The sequence below is a fragment of the Schistocerca gregaria genome, chromosome 11, assembly GCF_023897955.1.
Source record: "Schistocerca gregaria isolate iqSchGreg1 chromosome 11, iqSchGreg1.2, whole genome shotgun sequence".
NCBI lineage: Eukaryota > Metazoa > Arthropoda > Insecta > Orthoptera > Acrididae > Schistocerca > Schistocerca gregaria.
The window spans coordinates 101,876,479-101,900,893 of record NC_064930.1 but is presented as its reverse complement, the minus strand read 5'-3'; the positions used below and the strand labels follow the sequence as shown (position 1 = coordinate 101,900,893).

General features: G+C 43.6%; 1 protein-coding gene across 3 annotated transcripts in view; it reads left to right on the top strand.

Moving 5' to 3' along the window:
* Nucleotides 1–24,120, top strand: part of LOC126295403 (uncharacterized) — a 28,314-nt gene extending 4,194 nt beyond the window's left edge. The window contains exons 2-4 of one of the 3 annotated variants that reach the window (XM_049987884.1): nt 5,165–5,504; nt 7,597–8,113; nt 23,661–24,120. In XM_049987884.1, coding sequence (XP_049843841.1) covers nt 5,460–5,504; nt 7,597–8,070 — 519 coding nt within the window. In that variant the 5' untranslated portion in view covers nt 5,165–5,459 and the 3' untranslated portion in view covers nt 8,071–8,113; nt 23,661–24,120. Of the gene's footprint in view, nt 1–5,164; nt 5,505–7,596; nt 8,133–23,660 lie in introns of all 3 variants that reach the window. The other 2 variants (XR_007552484.1, XM_049987883.1) reach the window with 2 other exon arrangements.
* The last annotated feature ends 295 nt before the right edge of the window (nt 24,121–24,415 follow it).

Sequence of the window (24,415 nt, the reverse complement as noted above, 5' to 3'; positions counted from 1 at the left end):
ACGAGGGTGAATGAATGGCTGTGGGCTGTGATTCCTTGTACGTTGGCCTACATCACTGTGCGAATTGTTTCAAAAAAGTCGATCCCACTTCTGGGGACCTCTCTTAACTAGTAGCAGATAACCTGACAGCTGAAGAAGTGAATTCAAAATGCAGGCGGTAATATGAAATGGTGTTCAAAAGTATGTATGGAACATACGTGTATCTATGGAATAGTTAATTCCAGGAATACTATTAGCTACAGAGTGGTAATTTTTCTCTGAATGAATTTATAAAAATATTTGTGCAGTGAGTAACCTTGTAGGCAAGTAAAACGTGGCCTGTGGACAATGGACTGTAAGGGCAAGAAGAGGACAAGAGCTTTTGAAATACAATTCTGTGGGAGAATACTGAGAATTGGCGTGTAGACTAACTACGAAATGATATTGGGGTGGGGGTGGGGAAGAGTTCGTGATACAGCTCAACTGAAAGAAGGGATAAATTAACGGGACTCATTCTGAGATGTTAAGGAATTGTCAGTTTGGTAATGGAGGGTAGTGTGGGTGTTAGAAACTGCAGGAAGAGACCAGCAGGTTGAAGTATGTGTAGGCTGCAGTAGTTGTGGAGAGATGAAGACATTTGTATTGGGTAGAGAAGTATACAGGGCTGCATCAAAGTAGCCTTGTGGCTGGTAAGAACAGCAGTAGGTTATGAGGTCTGTGTGTGCATTTAAGCAATGTAAGATCAAATTTTGACAGGGAACAATAGAATCTAAAATCTTTAGTAATTTGTACGGTGACAGCTGCCTAAATGCTTCAGAAGTAACACAATACCCTTTCATTGTCTGCTTAGTCCCCCCCCCCCCCCTCCCCGCGCGCACACACACACACACACACGCGAATGCGTGCGCACGCGCTCGCACACACACCTCTACTACAGTGCTGGCTCACAGACTTCACTACTATGGGTGCATAAAGTTGTATGAAATGAAATGATCGTATGGCATTGTTGACCGGGAGGCCCCATTCGAGGAAGTTCGGCCGCCGTATTGCAAGTCCTGTTTTAGTTGACGCCACTTCGGCGACTTGCGAGTCAATGATGAAGAACACACAACTTCCAGTCATCACGAGACAGAAAATCCCTGACCCCGCCGGAAATCGAACCCAGGACCCCGTGCGCAGGAAGCGAGAGTTAGGTATAGATGTTCACACTGTGAAATTCTTTGTCATTAGCAGTTCTGAAGATAAACTTTATTAACACGAGAGTCATGATTAAAGTTAAGTTTTTACTGCTTTGAAAATTACTTTCACTGTGCTTACTGATTATGCAATGTTTAAAACAGTTGTGTGCTTCAATTGATTTTGTTTCACATTCCACTAACATATAGCTTTAAAACAATATTTGTATTTTGTATTGTGAAAATGTAACTTTGAGATCTAATTTTTAAACTCCCAGCAGCCTTTCTTGTCTCTTATCACAGGTTAAAGGTCTAAATTCTTACTTTTCAAGCATTAAAGTTATGCTTCAAATTGAGATTTTTTATCATGAGTTTGGAGGAAACAAGTATTGAGGGGAGTGTCTGGATTCCCCACTCCCATATTCTCTTGTCTCCATTACTGATATCTTCTTTTCAAACTTTGCATCTCTGCATTAGAAAAAGGGGGGAGGGGGGGGGGGTAGAATTTTGCACCAAATTGATAAGGGTGTTATTACAGCAACAGCACTGGCTTGTGCAATAAAATAAGATGTCTGCTTATAACATTCTTAGGGGTAGTTTTACTCATCGTATCAGGCAATCTGTCGCAGCATAAGTCCTGGAGACAGTTACTGTAATTCCAACTTTTGAAAAGTTAAAATTAAAAATCATCTGCGTTATGTTATTATAAACACATTCATTGTACCTTAAAAACAAAATTAAAGTATTATTACACAGGCAAACAATGCTTAAAAAACAATAGGACCAGCTACATGCACACTGCTCAAAACTCAAAACGAGACTGACTATGCCAACATGGCAGTCAGTATTTATATTTTCTTAACAATCCTCAGCATTGTTTAAAATTATTATTTCAGTAGTTAACAATTAAAGTTCGTACAAAAAATGAAAATACATATGTAAATGTGTGTCTGCTCAGAACAGTAAGTACACTACGATATTAGTACATGTCTGTTATTTCTTTCAAGAACAAACTCTTACATAAGAAATTACAATAATACATTTATTTTTTTCATTAATTACTAGACTTCCTTCGCGGGAATTATTCCCTTCATTTACAGAGCTTCTACACTTGGAACTGAAATAGGTTAAACAGTCATTTTCTCAGTTATAAGTTTTTTTAGAAGAGTTACATATTTTGTTTACATGTGCAATCCTGAATTAGACTGGGAAATGTTCATTTTAAATATGCCTCAATGGGCTGTTAAATTTCATGCTGTCGCTTCTTCTGTTTTTTGTCATTCCTGAATTGGTAATAACATTATTAATTTATGTTTGTTAATAGCATTGGAGCTGTGTGGATGTGGATTTAATTACAGCAGCTAACCGCCTTCGTTTATTTATGCCACAGTGTGGTTTGGGCTTTCACCCATCTTGTATACACTTGCATGTTTGTCATTATAAGTTTTTATCAGCTGTATTTCGAACAGTGCAGGTCCTGTCTGCCCTGTAATTTGTGTTTGTTTTCTTGCTAAGTTAGAACAATGAGCCACAAATTGTGGAAAGAAGGAGAATTGTTGTGTTCCCAATGCGGTTGATAAAAACATTATACTGCTGAACTTTAAAATATGTTATAATAAATGAATGTGGGTGCGAGCGTGAAATGTCTTGTTGTAAATGAAGCTGTACAAAAAGTGGGTGGTTGCCGTATTTCTTCAGACAAATATATTACACATGGTGAACATTAATAAAACTGACAAACTACGGGGACGGATTCCTGACTGGAAATGGAGAAAATAAGGTTCTTTGAACACGAGTCAAGAGATGTGTCGTCGCCACATAGGTGGCGCTGAGAATGAAAGTTCCTCTGTCCATGTGTCATCTGTTCCTTATGTTTTCCAAATGTTCCTCGTGTTTTGCACTCTGTCTGATTGGCACAGTGTACTGTAAGCAGCAGAGTGGTCCAGTATTTACGCCTGGAACAAGCCAAGATGGTGCTTGTGTACAGCCAAGCAGGTGGAAATGGTTGAGAGGCAGCATGGTTATACCAAAACAAGTACCATCAGACACCTACCACATAACTTAGCCCCTTTGTGGGGTCATGGGTCCTCTCAGACGAATGTGCGGGGAGGTAGCGGAATGTATGTACACCAAATTTGGTGTACCAGGTTCTGCAGAAAATAGAGATGAACCCTAGTAAAAGTTCCAGGCAAGTGGCTTGCCAACATAGTGAAAACTAAAGTTAATGTGTGTCCTGCATGTCAGCCACTACCATCCCTATCAACTGCAATCACATGGAGCCCACTTTGAACATTGACATGGGTGCAATACAGCTCTGTACTGTGTTCAGGGCTGACTTGTTGCTGTTGCATGCACACTGTCCATTTCTGGATACATGCCCACAGGACCTATCTTCCTCCATTTCCAGTTCAGGAACCCATCCCCGCAGTTTGTCGGTTTTATTAATGCTCAACCTGTATAAAGGCTTCATATCTCCTGATTCAGCTTCTTTCTCCAGCACTACAGCACTAATCCATTTTCATCCGAGTTCTTAATTGCAGTTTTCGTTCCACTTGATCCGTCTTTACTTCTCCCTCGATAGTTCTATCATCTCTTGACCAAACCTGGTTCAGTGCTTACCACTGGTTAATCTTTGACCTAGTGTGACACCTGTCCTTCATGTTCATCTCCCATTGTCCTCACCATAGGTGGAATCCTCTTTCTTCCCTCAGGAAGGAAGACAAAAGTTCTTAGCCTTATGAAGTTTTTTTTGTTGTTTTTTTTATACGTAGTTTTTGACAGAATTTGGAAAATAGCCTTGTGAAGCTTAGTAGCGGCAAACCGTTCTCTCCTCAGCTAATATATTTACCAGTTTTCCCTGGACTGAAAGTATTTCCTCATTTGCAGAGGGTTATTCATAAATACCACCAGGTTTTCATAAGATGGGGTTAAAACATTAGACGTACAGAAAAATCGCACAAATCGGTGGATAGATCATTTCTCTAATTTTCCAGTCATAATAAATGCTTTTGCGTAGTTTGTGCACACTATTAGGGGCCAGTTGTGTCTGAATATGCCATATAATGTAGTGATGCATGCATTTTGCATCCTCAAATTTGCTAATTGAGGCACAGTTTTGACTGTTCACCAACAATTTTGTACCAAGTATTACGTAAAAGCTTAAATATGTGAAACAATACACGGGGCAGTCAGATAAAAACTGAACACCTGCCACAACCGGACTTTGGTATAGTTCCATTCAAAATTAATTACCACATGCACTAGGACATTGATCCCACTGGGAGATGAGAGGATCAATTCCGTAGAACAGTCAGGTGAAAAGTGCTTTAAGGATCTGGTCTGTGTGGAGGATGTTGCAGTATTTCTCAACCAAATGTCTGAAGTGTAGCCTTCATTCCGTTGACAGTATGGGGATGGGCGTCATTGTGTAACAGAGTGATTCCATTCGACAGCATTCCTGGACATGTTAGCTTTATGGCCTGTCACTGTTTCTGCAAGGTGTCTTCACAGCACTGTGTGTCTACTGTGGTTCCACTCTCGAGGAACTCGACAAGCAGGGGCCCCCTGCAGTCAAAGGTTATTCTGACCTTGCTGGAACTGGGGTGAACAGCTTTAGATTTCTTATGTGGAGAAATTGTTTGCCCATGTGCTGCTAGAATGCTTTCTGACAGTCACCATGTCGCATGATAGCGCTGTTCCGCACACTTTAAATAGGACAAAGGCTACGCTTGAGCGATTGGGCTGGGAAATGTTGCAACAGCCTCCGTACAGTCTGGTTACCTCGCCATTTGATTTTAACATATTTGGTGACCTGAAGAAAGATAGACAATAATGTCGGTTTCAGTTGGATGAGGAAGTATTAGGCTGGGTGGTGCGATTGTGCGTATGTCAGCAGCGGGACATGTTCTACGAAACAGGAATTGATTGTCCTGTCTCCCAGTGGGATAAATGTCTTGCTGTGTGTGATGATCACTTTCGAATGGACCCATTACATGGTCCCTTTGTTGCAGGGTTTCGCTTTTCATTTGACTGCCCCACATACAACACACCCTATGAAACTGGCTGCTGATGTGATGAGAAGAAAAAAGAACTGGCCCAGACCGTCAGCAGAGAAGGTGGAGTGTGCGGGAACAAAGAACTGCAGATACCGCAGTTAACTGGATGGCAGCTGGGTCTGCATATAAAACCATACTGGCTACAGTTGTTCCATGCACTGACTACTTTGGATAGTGAGCTTCATCCTGAATCGCAATGACTCACAGTGGTTACTGGAGGAATATGCTCTTTCACAAAATTTGGTTTTGAATGTTTAAGCCAAATTTCATGTCTGGAAATTTGAATGGTCATAATGTGAGTATTTGGGAATCAGAATATTCATACTGGTTTGTGGTAAATGTCACAGTCAACATCTTTGCACCACATCCTATTTCCCCAAGCTTATGGGCCACCCACATCCTATTTCCCAAACATATGGGCCACTTTCCTTTGCTGAGAAAAATGTGACTAGTTCAGAGTACTTACACATACTGCAGCTGTGGCATATGCAACAATTACAGGAAAACAGTGTGGCTTCATTTTGCAACAAGATGGTGCTCCACCAAACTTTCTTGTAGACATTCGTGATTGACACAATGCAGAACAGCCACAATGTTGGATTTGACTTGATTCCCATCATGACTCCAGTCTCTTATAGTGCGCCCCCCCCCCCCCTCCCCCCATCACCACCACCATATGATTCCTTCATATGGGTTATGTGGAAGGTCACACATTGCTGCCTCCACTGCTATTTAATTTGAAACTGTTGCAAGGAAGGATAACTAATGAGGATGTTGACTTAGTCTTGTTGGGATGTGTATGACAAGAGTCTGTCCTACTGACATTGGCCACATAACAAATTGTTCTTGAGTCTAGTCTTTGATGCCTAGTTGACATGGCTCCCTCACCTTTGCCAGCTGAAGAGGACATGCTGGTTACATCTCAATGTTCTTAGATGTTTGTGTAATACCACCTGGGGTGCACACTGCTGTATTCTACTGCGATTGTACAAAGCTCTGGTCCAGTCTCATTTAGACTATGGGAGTTCTATCTATGGTTCTGCATCTCCTTAGACATTGCAGATGCTAGATCCCATCTATCCTAGACTGGTGCCTTCCGGACAAGCCCCGTGATTAGCCTTCTTGCAGAGGTGGGGATTCCACCACTGCAAGTTGTGCACCAACAGCAGCTGATATCTTACGCACTCAGCATTTGCTGCACCCCAAAGCATCCTAATTATGGTCTCCTTTATCCAGACACACGGATCAACCTCCCACGGCGGAGGCCATGATGTGGGCTTACCATGGCTACCCAGGAATCTTTCTCTCCTTGATCAATGTGGATGCTCAGTGGTTTTCATTTGGACCCCAGACCGTGTTTGGATCCCTGGCAATGAACTTGCCAATCGGCCGGCTAAATTGGCTACTAACAGGCCATTTCTTGCTATTGGCATTCCAGAAATAGACCTCCGCTCGACTTTGTCGTCTGGTTCTGGGACTTTGGAATGCAGAATGGCACCCTCTTTCTTTGCCAATCAAGCTCAGGGCGATAAAGGATTCTACAACTATGTGGCGGTCCTCCTTATGGGCCTCTCATGAGGCCTCTGTTGTCCTTTGCCGGTACCACATCGGCCTTGCTTGGCTGGCTCGTGGTTATCTCCTCCGTTGTGAGGACCCCCCCCCCCCCCCCCCCCCCTTGTCGTTGTGGATAACTGTTGACTGTGGTTCACCTCTTACTGGACTGTCCTGACTTAGCTGCCCTGCGATGGACTTTAGCTTTCCTGACTGGCTACCCCTGGTGTTAACTGGCAATGCCTTAGTGGCTGATCGAGTTTTATGATTTCTCTGTGATGGGGAGTGGGGAGGGTTTCTCGTTTTATTTAGTGGTGGGACCTTCAATTTTATAGGTGGGCAGAGGTGATGGCAGGCTGTCTTGCTCCTGCCTTCGCCCCAATTGGACTGGGTTTGGTGGTTCAACCCCGCCCTCTGCCCACTCCTTTCTTTATGGGGTCTGTTTTATCTTGAGTGTCTACCTGTGCTTCTTCTTTCATGCCCCTGTCATTAGTCACTTTCTTCCCCTCCTGTCCTCTTCTACCTGCTTCCTTCCTTCTGTAAATTTGTAATTTTATTCCGTTGTAGTTCCCTCATGCAGTGGGAGGTTTTATCGGTGTTAGTTATTCCAAGGTCGGATGGACTGAGGACCACGTACTTTGGTCCCTTCTCCAGTCCAACCAACCAAAGTGTTCCCATACTGAGCACCAGCAATGTGAGCTAATAAGTTGGATAAATGGTCTGTTCGCTGGTACGTTTCTGTATGTGTGGAGTTTCTGTGCCAATTGCTATCTAAAACCATGTCAGTACTTACATTATCTATGCTACATATTTAACTGTGTGCTGGCTATTTCCAGGAGTTGGGAGACAGTGAGGGGAAGCCGATGCCACAGGAGGGCTCGACGCTGGACGCGTCATTCTTTGCAGAGGCGGCCCTGGGCAGCAGCAGTGTGAGGTCGCCTGCCGTCCCTAATGGCGCATCACGGGAGGACCCGCTGGAGGCAGCGCGGAAGCGCAAGATCTCACTGCAGCGCGAGGAGCTCCCCAAGAAACTAAAGCTGGTCAACATCTCGGACACAGTGAGCAAGGCGGTGAGCTCGCTGCATCGCGCGGTGGACGCGATGCAGCAGGTGGCGGCACGGGGCGGAGGCGGGTCGGCGCCGTGTGACGAGTCGGAGGCGTTTGGCCGGGTGGTGGCAGCGCACCTGCGTGCGCTGCCTGTGGCCACGGCGCTAGATTGCCAGGCCGACATCCTCAACTATCTGTTAGAGCAGCGGCGCAGTGCCCTGCCGGGGGCGGCAGGGGCGGCCGCTCCCGCGTCGTCGACGTGAGACGGCTGCGGTGCCTGAGTCTAGGCTGGTGCGGGAGTACCAGGTGAGCAAAGGACAAACAGGTGAAGCACAGTTAGCGGAAATGGTATTGATAATTGAGTGACAAATGTGAACAGTTGTACTGGTCATGAATAATTTATATAGCTCTAAATCTACGTCTACAGCGATACCCAGCAGTCCACCTTAGGGTGCATGTTGGAGGGTACCATGTATCATTGCTGGTTATTTCCTTTGCTATTCCACTCGCAAATAGCATGAGCCCTAATTTCTAGTATCTCATCTTCATGGTCCTCACATGTAATGTAAGGCAATAGACTTGTTCTGTATTCAGATTCAAATTCTGGATCTGTAAACTTTCTCAGTAGTGGTCCTTAAATAGACAGTGACCTTCTGTGCAGGGATTCCCATTGGAGTTCCTGAAGCATCTTTGTAGCACGTGCTTGTTTTTCAAACCTACCGCTAACAAATCTAGCAGCCCGTCTCCAAATTGCTTCGTCGTCTGCCATTAATACGACCTGATATGGATCCCAACTCTCAAACAGCACTCGGGAATAAAAGAATAGTTCGCACGAGCATCCTGTATGCGGTCCCCATTACAGATAATCCACACGTTCCTAGAATTGTCCCAATAATAGGAAGTCGACCACTCACCTTCACTACCGCAATCCTCACAAGCTCATTCAATTTCATATCGCTTTTCAATGTTACATCCATATATTTAAATGATGGACTGTCAAGCAGCTCAATGCTAATGCTGTATCTGAACCTTATGGGTTTGTTTTCCCTACTCACCCACATTAACTTATATTTTTCTACACTTAGCTCTAGCTGCCATTCATCACACCCACTAGAAATTTTGTCAGTCAGCTTGTATTCAGTCAATCAACATTGTCGCCTGCCCATTTGTGACAGCATCATCAGCAAACAAACGAAGATTCCTGTCCATCAAATCATTTATGTATGCAGAGAATAATAGTGGTCATATCGCACTCCTCTGAGGCGCTCCAGGTGATACCTTCATCTCTGAACACTTGCCATCGAGGACTTGATACTGGGTTCTGTTACTTAAGAAGTCTTCAATTCAGGCCACTCGCATATTTGTGTACCTCTCCCGTATGCTTGTACATTCTTTGACAGCTTGCAGTGGGGCACCACCACCACCGAGCGAGGTGGTGCAGTGGTTAGCACACTGGACTCGCATTCGGGAGGACGACGGTTCAGTCCCGTCTCCGGCCATCCTGATTTAGGTTTTCCGTGATTTCCCTGAATCGTTTCAGGCAAATGCCGGGATGGTTCCTTTGAAAGGGCACGGCCGATTTCCTTCCTAATCCTTCCCCAACCTGAGCTTGCGCTCCGTCTCTAATGACCTCGTTGTCGACGGGACATTGAACACTAACAACCACCACCACCACCAGTGAGGCACCATTTCAAATGACTGGTTCATTGGTTGTTGAGGATTATATTATTTTGAAAAGTATAGCATCCAGTCACTGTTTTGTGTACGATAGTTGAATGAGAAGTAATGCCTCCGCCTTTGTTAAGTGGGTTTGGATGGGAATATTTTAATAAATCAAACACACAAATAATCCTTAGAATGTGATCTTTTATTACCAGTATTCACTTTTCCACATAATCGCCAGTCAGTTGGATACATTTCTGTCAACTATGAACAAGTTTTCTGAAGCCGTCACGGTAGAAGTCGACTGTCTCTTTCTGCAACCACAGTCTCGCAGTTCTCTCGACGTCTTCATCAGAAGCATAATGATGTCCCAGCAGATAGTCTTTCATTATCGGCAACAGATGGAAGTCAGGCAGTGCTAAATCTGGACTGTATGGAGGATGCTGTACAGTGGTGAGGATCAGCCTGTGACGTTCTGCTCTGGTGGCACGTGAAGTGTGTGGTTTGGCATGGTCATGCTGCAGGAAAACATTTCCCTTTTCCTTTTGGACCCTTGTTAGCCATCGTTTGATTTCACAGTGTTGTGATGTAACGCTCTGAATTTATTCTTCCACGGTCAAGGAAATCAGTGTGGATAACACCATGTGTGTGGTCATGATTTTTCCTTCTGAGGGCTGCGTGTTGAATATCTTTTTTTCTGGGGTGAGTCTTTGGATGTTTAATCTCAGGGCCATAATGGTGTGTCCACGCTTCATCTCCTGTCACAATTGAATGGCGAAATGCGTCACATCCCTTCTCATAATGTGAAAGGAATTTCTGGCAAATATAAAGTCTGTGAGGTTTCATTTCATGAGTCAGGATCTGTGGTACCCATCGTGCAGATCTTCAGATAGCCAAGCAAAGCAATAATGTGACCAATGGGTTTTGGTGAAATGCTGATTGTGCTTGCAGTTTCTCTCTGGGTAATAACACAATCGTCCTGAATCAATCTGTCAACATTTTGCTTGTGAAACTCGGTGGTTGCTGTCACAGGGCGTCCAACTCTTTGTCATGCAGGTCAGATATTCCCGCCTCAACATCTATACTTACTCACCCAACGACGCACAGTACTCACGTCAACACACTGGTATCGATCGCTGCGGAATTTGAATCCCCGCCATACATCATGGACATCGAAGACCCATAGGGGTCTCTGTGCCATCGCACCATAAGCTGTGGCAGTGTGCGCCTCCTGGCTCGCATTTAGAGTGAGGGCACCACAGTGGAACACGAGGTTGCAGCGGCCAATAGTGGCGTCCCCGTTAGAGTACTTAAAAGCCTGCCTGTCGCTCAGCCTGCCAGCCTAACCATGCATACGTCTCGGGACATAAAGCCTCACATTAGACAGTGTATCGACTTTCGTGGTTTCTTTACGAGTGGATGTTTGTCTTGTTTGGTTTTCTTGACTCTGTCGTCCGTTCTTGTTGTTGTCATAAGATCCTTCGTTGGTCGTGTCCGTCCTCTCTTGTTGTTGTTGTTGTTGTTGTTGTTGTTGTTGTTCGTGGGCTGCTCCGCGGGTGCTGCCGGGTTTCCGTCACTTCAACCCCGTGACTGTTCTGGTCGCCGTTACGACAAACACAATCACCATAAACGTATTTCATTCTCTGATGAATCTCCTTTGAGGTGACACCTTCTGCTGTCAAGAATTCAGTGACTGCACGTTACTTAAATTGCATTAACTGACCGTCAGCGCAGGGTTCTGTACTTTATACTGTAACAACAAAACCGTTCAATGCTAAGGCTTCCTGCCAACGGTAGCTGTAGAGAAGAGGCCACAGAACAAGCCAGTACCTGCTGCGTACCAATGCTGCCAAGTGTTGAAGAGTTACAAAGGTGGGGGGCATTACTTTTCAGTCAGCCCTCATATTTTTATCCTTGCCAATATATACTTGCACTTTGACCCATCATCAGTTGGCATAATACATATTTCAGTCTTCAGTTAATATATCATTAAAATATAAACAGCAATACAGATGGCAGCTGTAGTGTCCAAACTGTTGTTTTTAGCTAAATATTAACTGAAGATCGAAATACCTATTACCCCAATTGAAGATGAGTCAAAGCTTGAAATGTGTGTTGGCGTAAATAATAATACATACATTGAATGATTTCTGTATCTCTTAAAATAATGTAGTTGTAGTTTAGACTGGTATAGACTAGCTGGTTGTGATAGGCATACTTTCAGAACATGTGCGGACTGACAGGTACTGACACTGTTGTGAAGAGGTTGCTTGCAGTTAAGCATGTAAGTCATTTCTACATCTACACTCCGCAAACCACTATGAGGTGCATGGCATATGGTACGTCCTTTTGTACCAGTTATTAGTGTTTCTTCCCTTCCATTCACATGTGGAGCACAGGTAGAAAGATTGTTTGAATGCCTCTGTGCGTGGTGTAATTATTCTAATCTTATCCTCTTAATCACCATGTGTGTGATACATAGGGGATTGTAGTACATTCATAGATTAATCATTTGAAGTTGGTTCTGAAAACTTTGTTAGTAGATTTTCTCGGGATAGTGTACATCTCTCTTCAAGAGTCTTCCAGTTCTGTTCCTTCAGTATGTCTCGACACTCTCACAGATTAAACAAACCTGTGACCATTCATGCTGCCATTCTCTGTTATGTTCAATATCCCATGTTAGCTCTATTTCAATACGGGTCCCACACACTTCAGCAATATCCTGCAACTGGTTGCACAAGTGATTTGTAAGCAATCTCCTTTGTAGATTGATTACTCTTCCCCACTATTCCACCAAAAAACTATAGTCTACCACCTGCTTTGCCTAAGACTGGGCCTTTGTGATTATTCAATTTCACACCACTATGAAGTGTTACGCTCAGGTATTTGTGTGAGTTGACTGATTCCAACAGTGACTCATTGATATTGTGATCGTAGGATACTAAATTTTTGTTTTGTTTTGTGAAGTGCACAGTTTTACATTTCTGAACATTTAACATTTAAAGAAGGTGCCAATCTTTGCACCACTTTGAAATCTTACTGAGACCAGTCCTGACTGAATTTTTATGCAACTTCTTTGAAACAGTACTTCATTGTAGATAACTGCATCATCTGCAAAAAGTCTGAAGTTACTATTAATATTTTCTGCAAGGCCATTGAGATACATAAACAGCGATGGTCCCAGTGTACTTCTCTGGAGCACACACAGTTACTTCATCTGATGACGACTCTCTATTAAAGATATCATGCTGCATCCTTCCTACCAAAAAGTCCTCAATCCAGTGAGAAAGAGAATTTTACACTGTTTGAATTCTGGGTCATGTTCGTCAACACTCGCACAATATTTGGTTAGTTTTTTGTGCATAACCCAGAGTTGTGTGTGAAAGGTTGTCTGGGTTTGTGTTGTTACTAAGTAACAGATTGGGGTCATGTGCAGTGGAGGAACTGCTGGGTTCTGGTCTGTCTGGCTTTTCTCCATACATAAACGTGACAAAACTTGAAAGTTTTCTTCTTTGCAGATGACGCGAGTGTAATGCGACGGATGTTGAATGTAATGTAAATGGGCTGATATCATCAGCACCTGGCTTCCAGAAAAAGGTTAACACTCAACTGCAAGAAAATGTAATGCATACAGCTTTTTGACATGGATCTCTTGTAAAACCAAAATTTCACTCTCTGAAGCTGGCTGGTCAGTCAGTGAAGTAACACTTTTCTTTTCTATTATTGCTGACACAAACATGAAGGTTCAATTCCTTTCACTGTTATTTTGTACGGTGTTCCTGTTTTTGGGCACCTTTGTGTACTAAGCACTAGTTCACAAACTTTGTGTAGGTTGTCACTCAGATGTCTCGTGGTTGGCCAGCCACTGTAATTGGCCAGCCACTGTAATCTTTCTTGTTTCACACTCTTCTGATTTTAGTGTGTGTCTGTTATTTTGTTGTCTCCTTTTGTTCCTTTTAGTGTTCATTGCATTTCCTTTGTTCTTGTGGTTTTTCTTTTCTTCACATTTTGTGTTATATGTTTAGTCTGTTTTATTCTCACACTTGTGGCATTGTTTTATTAGGAACAAGGAACTGATGACCTCGTAGTTTGGTCCCTTCTCCCCTCTTTTAAACCAACCAACCAACCATCAGATGTCTTGGAATTCTGACTGACAATGAAACAGGCTGCCTGTCAGAATTGAGTCTGCCTATGTGCATGATCTGGCAACACTGTAAGGTGTGGAAGTTTCTGCAGCAAGTGTTATCTTCAACTCGAGATGTTGTAGTGCTGAATCTGTTTGGGGTGTAGTGGTAAATATCATTTGATGATGTCAAGAGTTTGAATCTACTCCTTCATTTATTTTTTAAACCACATTTAGCATTTAAAAGAAAGACATGCAGCAATGCAATTTGTGCACAGACATGCTCTCCACATTTTTAACTGTCATTCTACGATGTTAAACTGGATTCATTATAAACAGATGCGTGCAAAGTGTCTTCACATTCTTCGGGATAGCAAAAGAGCTAGCTGGATTTCATTCACTGGTTCTTTTAACAGTTCCATCTCTTCCTCTGTCGTGTGGACCAACCTCCATTGGCTCTCAGGGACAAAGATCCATTCCCCAATTTCTGGCCTGACAATAGCAGACAGTGTCATTGTTGATCCTATTGCTATCTCAAACACCTTGGGCTGCCATTTTGCAGAAGTTTTGAGCTCTTCCCACTATCATCCTGCCTTCCTCCATCAGAAACGAGCAGAGGAGGCTCAGGCGATACCATTCTCCTCTCTGAATTGTGAGGGAGCTAGATCATGCTCTTAGTTCGTCCCGTTCCTCCACACCAGGGCCAGATGCCATCCACATTCAGATGTTGGAGCACCTTTCACTTGGGGGCAAGCAATTTCTGCTTAACACATACAACTACATCTGGGCAGGGGACACATTTCCTGGACGCTGGTGTGTAAGCCCGGCAAGGACAAACACCTTCCTTCCAGCTACCGCCCCATCTCTCTCACCAGCTGTTTTTGCAATGTGATGGAATGTATGATTCATGCCTGGCTGGTATGGTGGCTCAAGTCTTGCAGTTTACTGACTAACGTACAGTGCGGATTTGAGCGCGGTGTTCTGCAGTTGACTGTCTTTTTATTTTGTCCACCTATTTCATGAATGGTTTTCTGTGGAAATCCCGGATTGTGGCTCCTCTTTTCTTTCTTTCTTTCTCTTTTTTTTTTATTTTATTTTTTTTTTTTTATTTTTTAAAAAGAAGGCCTAACACAACAGCTGGAGAACTGGTATCCTCCATTGTCTGTACATGTGGGGCTTCCGTGGGCGCCTGCCCTGTTTTTTTTTTTTTTCCCCCCCTCCTCCCCCAGGTATTTGTAAAATAGAGTTTTCAAGGTGTGTGTGGATTGACTTGTTGGACACCTTTATCCAGGTAAACGAAGTGCCTTAGGGTTCAGTCCTGAGCATCGTCCAACCTGATAATGGCCTGTCTCCCACAGGGCATCTCCGGCTCCCTTTTTGTTGATGATTTTGCCATCTATTGCAGTTCTCCACAGACCTGTCTCACTGAGCAGCGTCTTCAGTGATGTCTTGATCATATTTACTCCTGGAGTGTCGACAGTGGCTTTCGATTTTCCACTGACAAAACCGTTCGTATGAATTTCTGGTGGTGCAATTGGTTTCTCCCACCTTCTTTACATCTTGGGCCTGTTGCCCTTATGTTTGTTGAAACCACGAAATCCCTGGGGCTCGTGCTCAATAGGAAACTGTTTGTCTTCCCATGTGTCTTGCCTGGCAGCTGGCTGTATGAAGTTCCTCAATGTCTTAAGTGTCCTCAGTGGTACTTTCTGAGATGCTGATCGAACCGCCGTCCTTCGTTTGTACCAGTCCCTCATCCGTTTGAAACTCTACTATGAGTATTTTGTTTGTGCGTCTGCACGTCCATCTCCCTTAAGCTGTCTCAACACTATTCACCATAGTAGCATCCTTTAGGCCACTGGCACCTTGTACACTAGCCCGTTTGAGAGTCTGGATGCTAAAGCTGCTGAACTACCACTGTCCTATCGTCACGACTTTCTCCTCTGCATGTACAAATGCCGTTTGCCATGTGTGGCCACCCATACTATGCCTCCTCCTATGATGATTCATTTGAATGCCAGTATGGGGCACGCACCTCTTCTGTTGCCTCCTGGAGTCTGTTCTCAGCACATGCTATGGTGGGCCTACCTGCACACTACCTGCAGCTTTCCCGGTGGGTGTTGAACCCTTATTCAACTTGGCTTCACGAAGCCGCCCATGTTAACCTTGGCCTTCATTTGCTTTTTGAAGACACTACTCCAGCCTTACTGTTGTAACTGCGACCAGGACGGTCGCGGGGTAGCACTGACGGAAGGTGCGACGGGACCTGCGGAGAGGCCCGCGAACAACAACACAACACAACGGAAAAGGATGGACACGACCAACGTAGGACAGAACGAATATGGCAAGACCGAACAACAGTCACAAGGAAACAAACTCGTGCACGAACCAGGAAGAAAGCAGTCTAGCGCAAGCGAGGTGTAAACAGACGTAAGCGAGATTAGACTGATTAAAGAAGCGAGTAGCCGGTGCTTAAGTACACTCTCGGGGGCGCCGCTATTGTGCTGGGACCACATGTTCCACTGTGGCGCCACCACACTAAAAGCAGGCCAGGAGGTGCGTGCCACCACAGCTTACGGTGCAGCGACCTCTGTGGGTCTTCGACGTCTGGCGTGGATTCAAATTCCGCAGCGCGCAGTACCACACTTACTGTATCGTCTTCAGTTTTACAACTTTCCCATGGAACTTTGCAACAGTACCTTTGTATGCATTGACGGCTCTCGGACCGACCATGGGCTCGGGTGTGCCTTCGTCATTGGCACCCGTGTCTTTCGATATCGGCTTCTGGCACACTGCTCAGTATTTACAACTGAGCTCTTCGCCCTGTATCAGGCCACAGAGTACATCGGCAACACGGCCTTTTCAGTTGTGTCCTCTGCTCAGACACTCGCAGCACCCTTCAAAGTCTGTGCACTGTACTGTGCCCATCCCCTAGTGCATCAGGTCGAAGAAAACTGTCACTTACTCACTCTTGGTGGAGCCAATGTGATGTTTTGCTGACACTGCTGTCATGGCTGCAGTCCTCGTACCTCAGCCCGTGAGTTCCTATATTCCCTCGAATGATCCCTGTGTTGCCGCCTGTCAGGAGTGGTGTCCCTTTGGCATCGCCAATGGTGGTCCTTCACAGGAATAAGCTCAGGCTTATTAAACCTCTCCCAGCGGCTTGGACGATCTCCTCTAGGTCCTCCCACCAGGACGAGGTCATTGTAACTAGGCTGTGTATTGGGCACTGCGTTTTTAGCCATCGTAATTTGATAAGTGGTGCTTTGCACACATTGCGCCCAAGTTTTAACTGTCCGCCGCTTCCTGATGAAATGCCCATTTTTTAACCATGTACATTCCTGCTTGGGTTTGCCGTCTGAGTTATCGGCCGTTTTAGCATATGACGTACGGACTGTCAACTGAGTTTTACTTTTTATCCATGAGAGCAATATGGCGAAAGCCATTTAATTTTTAGTTTTGGACCTCCGTTTCTGTATAGCGTCTTTTTTTTACCTTTTTTCCACGTGCCTGTTTTTAGTTGTCTTCTATTATGTCAGTTGGTACTTAACATATAGTTGTTCTTTAACTCCTCTGTCTTCATGTTCCCTAGTTTTCACTAGGGCAAGTATGACCCCAGTTTTTTGCACCCTAAAGCAAAACAAAACCAAAACCAATGTTGTTAAACGTTTCACTGCCCATCTGCAGAAAGTTTATATAATCATCTGTTTTTGAGTGTAAGATTTCCCTTAGCTGATTTTCACGAGTGAATCTCTCTCACTTTAACCTGTTCTATGGACCAGTGTCTTGGTTCTGGGTGTATACAACCCGGGACAACCAGGAGATCCGGGAAAAAGCCGGGAATTTTTTCATCTGGAAGAAAACCGGGAAAAACCCGGGAATTTTTTAAAATTCCGGGATTTTTTCATTGTTTTAGTATTCGGCTACATTTTTTTGATTTTGACTGGTAAGAACCAACACTCTAACAAAGGATATTACTGTATCCCACTATTGCAGAATAATACTGCAGCAACAAAACATGAACGAGAGAAAAATAAATAAATAAATAAAACTTAAGTTGCAAAGGAAATGCGCCGTATAGAAAAATAAAACACAGTGCTTATACAAGTGTCTGCCAACAGCAAAGTGTGTCAAAGGCTTTAGGAAGACTATGCAATGCTTCCTAACAACAAATTGCCTCCGATGACCGTGACGTGACAACTGTTTAAACTAGATTCGTTTGAGTAGTGGCGGGCAGTCTCTTGTGCATGCGTAGTTGAGTCTCGTATGAATTCTACCTTCTTTCGCTTCTGGTTACTGAAGTGTGGCTGGGCGCCACTACTTAATATTGCTCCGGTTCGGAAATATAGTAAATCTGGCGCTGATGCCCAGAGCAGTCTGAGCTGTGGTGGGGAGATGGGTCGTATCCACGTGAACTGTGTTTAAGTTCAGTGATTTTGTTGTTTCCTCTTCGTTTATTGCTCTCACATTAAATGATAGCAAATGGAGTTATCAGATCAATTAAAATACGTTCGCATAATTACGGAAGGCTAAAATATGTTATTAGTTTTAGATTTTATTTCCACCTTCCTGACAGTCAAGCATTAATCGCCTTGCAGAACAATGAAGTTATTTTTGTCAGTTTGCTAAAGAGATTTGGCTTTCATTAATCTTTCCGGTTTTATTTGAAACGAAGTGTTTAATTTCACACTATTGGCTAGTTTCAACTGTTCGCTGCCTTTGAAGTGCGCGTATGGCATTGTGCCATAATAAAGAACCAAACATGCGATAATACAGTACTGGTACTCCAAGAAAATTTACATATGAATCTGGACATATGAATATGCATTTTAGTATGGTTCACGAAATTCTGATGCTCTTGAAGTAGTCTTTGATGTCTTTTTTATTTTTATTTTTATTTTTATTTTTTATTATTATTTTTTTTTATATATTACATAATGTAAGATCTTTTAATGTTTTACACGTACGAACATATGGGCTTCCTGTGTCATCGTAGCTGCGTAAGCGTGGTGATGCCTATTATCTGGCACTGTCTTCCAACTGCTGAATGTATTTCTAACAGGTTGCGGGAAAATGTTGCGAACGGTGGTTTGAGAAGCGTTACATTCAAACCAAATTTCCTTTTACGCAAGATGAACTATGTGCGAGAATGTAGAATGAATTACTTAAATCACGAAATGTTTGACTCTCATTTAAAAATCAATCTTTGAGGACGACCATTCAGAAGAATTTCGAGCCCAGAAGATCAAACATTTACATTGTTATTAAAAATTTTAGTGGCACATTTGTGATGTATCTTAAAATGTAACACGCGTGAAAAAGATCAACATTATATGTGGAAGTGTACCTTCTCTTCTAGCTTATTAATTTTAGAGACCAGTATTACATGTGAATGCTATGTATATTAATTTAAACCGTGAACTTTTCTTAATTGTGTGTTCGCGGTACTGAAGAGTAATCTTGCTATTGGCTTACTATATCACGTGTCCATGCTGTTATCAGCTGGCGAGATCACGTGACAATGAGCTATGACTGGCTTACAAAAGCGCCTTGCAAACTCAATTGCAATGCTTCGGAAAGTGACATGCGGTGTTTGGTGGAATTCAAATTTATACCTTCGTAATACGGATATATGCAGCGTACATGTTGATGCATATCAAAGGTCTTTCAAAATATCTATAGAGAAAAACATAAACATTCAAAGAATGTGCCGAGGAAGAGTATACTCTCACTTAACACAGAAAGTGTATTTTCACCCGGGTGAAAGTGTATTTTTAACTGGGAAATCCGAGAATTTTTTTCCTTGTCCACACATACACCTGTGGTTTTTTCTTCTGCAGCTAAACAAGGACATGTTTGACAAACAAATTTGTTGACGGGATCCTTAAGGAGGTGGTGGAGTTACTATTTTTCACAGTTAGGCTGTGTTCCCCTTATTGTGCATAAGAAAATGCTGGGTGGAGAAGGATATGAAGAGATTTTACAGCATTGTGTACTGTAGAGGAACAGTTCGGAGGTGATAGTTATATCAGCATGTCACTTTTGATGAGACAGTTAAGTCACACATCATTGCTTGTAACGGAAGGCATAAAGGTTACACTAGACAATGACGAATGACATACAGTGCTAAGCCAACTGTTTTTCACATGACATCCATGAAGTGTATCTCCATTTCCAGTAATTGCCCTTTCAGCTGCACATTAAAACTTTATACTGCTCACTTTTAACCTCTAATTTATTCACAGCAAGAGATTTGGAGTAAAACCCAGGCACCCAGAGTGCCTCGAAATGTGGCTTCTTATATAATTAAGTATGGCTGGGGGTTTCAGTAATACACTCGTTGCAAAGAACAAAAACTCAGAAGTATTTACCAGGCTGCATCTGGATGCAATTCAGAAGTCTTAAGATACTCTTCGCAGTGCCAGATATGTGGTTAGTTTCAGTGGAGTGATATGTTATCTAATGAATAGTCTGCAGCCACTGTTGGATTGCTGTGTCAGCTTCGTTTTTGCACGTGAATCACTACCCTGCCCTGAACTTCGCCAGCAGACCAAAAATATGGAAATCGTTATGGCGAGGTCCCCTCCCCCATATCAACCAAACATTATGATGAGGGTGGTTGGTCTAGTCTCTTCCAGTTAACTGACTTGAGCTTGTAGGCATTTCAGATTACCATAAGTCGCCTCACATTGTTTTGGAGGATAACCACATTGTCCACATAGAGAATGCCTCGGCACCTCTTCCTTAGGCAGCCTGCTGACTTTGGAGTGTTGAATAATAACTGTTGGCATTAATGGTTGCATGTAGTGGCACAAAATCTGGCTGGAGTGGTCCATGGTGATACGGGACCATGGTTTCCCAACAGACGGCACTGAGTGGATGCTTCCACACCTGCCGTGGTGCTTTGATTCCTTCGTGAGATGCATTATGTGCATTTTATCACCAGTAACAGAGTGGTCCAGGAAACTTTAATCCTCCTTGTCGTACTATTACATGTTTCAGACGATGAGTGAAGCACTCATTTACTTGCCTTTCATCATTTCATCCAGCTGTGTAGACACCCACCGCCGCCAAACCTTTTGGTGCCCAACAGTCCCACAAATGATGTTGTAAACACTTTTCATACAAATTGCCCATCTCCTGTCAAATGTCCTCTCAATGCACACACCGATCTGCTTTCACCATTGCACCCATGTGGGAAATTTTGTCAGTCGGTGACAAACATGGCCTCCACGAACTCTCATTGTTGTGCAAGTCTTCATGGCCTTCGCAAACTCGCAGCAGCAGCACCAGCACCACCACCACCACCACCACCACCACCACCTCCTCCCACTTCTCATAGTGAGACACTTTTCCCCGTATGCATTTCCCTGTGGATTTTGATGGATGTTTCTACATCTACATCTACATACATACTCCACAGTCCACCATATGGTGGGTGGCAGAGGGTACTTCATACCACAACTAGCATCTTCTCTCCCTGTTCCACTCCCAAACAGAACGATGGAAAAATGACTGCCTATATGCCTCTATATGAGCCCTAATCTCTTATCTTTTTCGTGTTTCCGCGAAATGTAATTTGGTGGCAGTAAAATTGTACTGCAGTCAGCCTCAAATGCTGGTTCTCTAAATTTCCTCAGTAGCGATTCACGAAAAGAACGCCTCCTTTCCTCTAGAGACTCCCACCCGAGTTCCCGAAGCATTTCCGCAACACTCCCGTGATGATCAAACCTACCAGTAACAAATCTAGCAGCCCGTCTCTGAATTGCTTCTATGTCCTCCCTCAATCCGACCTGATAGGGATCCCAAATGCTCGAGCAGTACTTCAGAATAGGTCGTATTAGTGTTTTACAAGTGGTCTCCTTTACAGATGAACCACATCTCCCCAAAATTCTACCAATGAACCGAAGACGACTATCCGCCTTCCCCACAACTGCCATTACATGCTTGTCCCACTTCATATCACTCTGCAATGTCGTGGCTGTGCCAAGCGCTAAGTACTAATGGAGTATTCAAACATTACGGGATTTTTTTCCTATCATCTGCATTAATTTACATTTATCTACATTTAGAGTTAGCTGCCATTCTTTACACCAATCACAAGTCCTGTCCAAGTCATCTTGTATCCTCCTACAGTCACTCAACGACAACACCTTCTACACCACAGCATCATCAGCAAGTAGCCACACATTGCTATCCACCCTATCCAAAAGATCATTTATGTAGATAGAAAACAGCGGACCTACCACACTCCAGATGATACCCTCACCTCTGAAGAACACTCACCATCGAGGACAACGTACTTGGTTCTATTTCTTAAGAAGTCTTCGAGCCACTCACATATTTGGGAACCAATCCTGTATGCTCGTACTTTAGTTATGAGTCTGCAGTGGGGCACAGAGTCAAACACTGTCTGTAAGTGGAGGAATATGGCATCCGTCTGATACCCTTCATCCATGGTTCGCAAGATATCATGTGAAAAAAGGGTGAGTTGCGTTTCGCAGGAGCGATGGTTTCTAAAGCTGTGCTGATGCATGGACAGCAACTTCTCTGTCTCGAGGAAATTCATTGTATTCGAACTGAGAATATGTTCGAGAACCCTGCAACAAACCAATGTTTGTTTCTCATGCCATACAAATGAATAGCATTTTGTCACTGGTGTGCAGAACTGCCATTGTCAACAGCTGACAGTAGTGCCGTGCCACAGAGCTGCCAGTAGATGAGGCTGGACCAGGCCAAGATAGATTCACCACTGGGAATGGATATGTAGACTTCACATTTACAGATGTAATTCAGCTAACAAAATATATAGGGCTGAAGACTTCCTTATTTGGTCTAGGTACAGTATTTTATCTCGTTGACTCGTGTTTGTTCCTTACTAGTCTGCTGTCACAGCTCGTACTGGCCAGAGCCTTCTCTTTGCTGCTGCCAACATCTGCATGCTGCAGACTATCACTCCAGGTGCAGCCCACCATCAGTCGCATGGTGATAACACGTTCCAGGGCCGACCCCAAGCTTTCTCCACATGCACTCTCAAAACCACTGTGAAGTGCACTGTGCCAAGTTCCTCATAAGAATAAACCTGATGTAAATAAACAAAAACGTAATTATTGGTCAGAAGCCATAGCACACGTATACTGACATTGTTAAACTCTTGGAAGTAGTTCCTACTTACCTAGTAGATATCTTATTACTAAGTGTCGTTAAATGAAACTGTTAGATATTCATACGTGTTAACAGCCATCAACAATTTTCTTAATCACACTTTAGCTACGTAGTTTGTATTTCAAAAATCGTGTACAGTCGCAGCCTCTGCAGCGTTGTGCTCTTATTATCACGCTGTTAATTCACAGCATCGAGCATGTCATACAAATGCTGCATTTTTTGCATTTGCTACTGGACCAGTACAATATGAACCCAACAGAACTGATCTGGAGCCAAGCTGTGGGATTTGACCCGAGAAGTAACAAGACTGTTAAGCTGCCAGACGTACCAGAACTAACGCACGCAGCTTTTTCACATGTCACTGCCGGACACTGGCGGGATATAGAACGGCTCGCCATAAAAGAAGAGAAAATGCTGCTCCTAGGTGCCTCCATGGTGTCTATTGTTGATAGGCTCATTATCAATGTAGCAGGTGACAATTCCAGAACTGAAATGTGTTTCTTGGATTTGGATAAGGAAGGAGTTAAGAGATTACCAGAAGACTGACTGTAATTAATACCTTCAGTGGCTTCCGTATTTAACTATACGGTGAAATCCTTACACACAGCTTATGCAGAAAAATTACCTTGTTAAGCAAATAAATTAACGGTAACTGTGTAAGTTACCTCTTTTGACCTTCTTTATGAAGTGGTTTCACTGTCAGCAAATTGAACACACTTGATATGCTTTGCAGAGGTGACTGAGTACAGAACTAAAATTAGGCATGTTGATCTGTACAGTCCTACTAGAAATTTCATGACGCTCGTGGGAGTCTTTACTATTTAATGATGTAATAATTAATTAAAATTTATCTTTGTTCACCTTCTACAGCTGCGTGAGATGTAGTCGTGTTGTTAACTGTTTCAGACTGGCAATGGACAAATCAGAGGAGCAGCCGATGCCAGAGTTAGGACAGTGTGGAGGGAGGATACGGGTCGTTAGTGTTGTCGGCAGAGAGAGGCGCACCTCGGCGATCCGGTCGGAACATTCAGATGGCCGAGTGTGGGTGCGGCTGCGACTGGGACAACAACTTTACCGTCGTCTCCGTGTGTTGTTGCGTGTGTAATTTGTTATGAATGCATCGTGTGACATTCTTTACAGATTGGGACCTGGAGATACGTACGTTTCATTTGTGGCGAGTGTGAAGGGGCTCGTTCAGGTGCCTTTCTGGAAGAAGGCTGTGCAGTAGTGACTGAGCGTCAGGTCACTTCTAGTTAACAGTTTTGTAACTTTCTTTTTCACTTTTGTGCCACATTGCTGTCAACAGAGTGATACTGTTATTTTTTTTTTCTTGCGACTAGTTTGTAATAAAACTGAATGAACATTTTTTACCACTTTATACTAGTGAGAGGCTGATTCAGTCCTTTACACTTCAGCTGTGCCTTCTCTACCCTCCTTCAAATGGAGAGTTTTGTGGTGTCCAGACAGACACTTATTGTTTCCCAGGGTGTTTACTGTGTTGAATGTACATTGAATGCGGAAGGTTCTCCATACTGGACCAGGAACTGAGCCCAGACACCTCGCTCCGTAGTGATCAGTGCGAGCGCACCGCAGTGGCGAGACTGTCTGCAAGGTGAATGGGTTCGAGTCCTACTCTGGTGTGTTTGCACGCGCTCGTATAA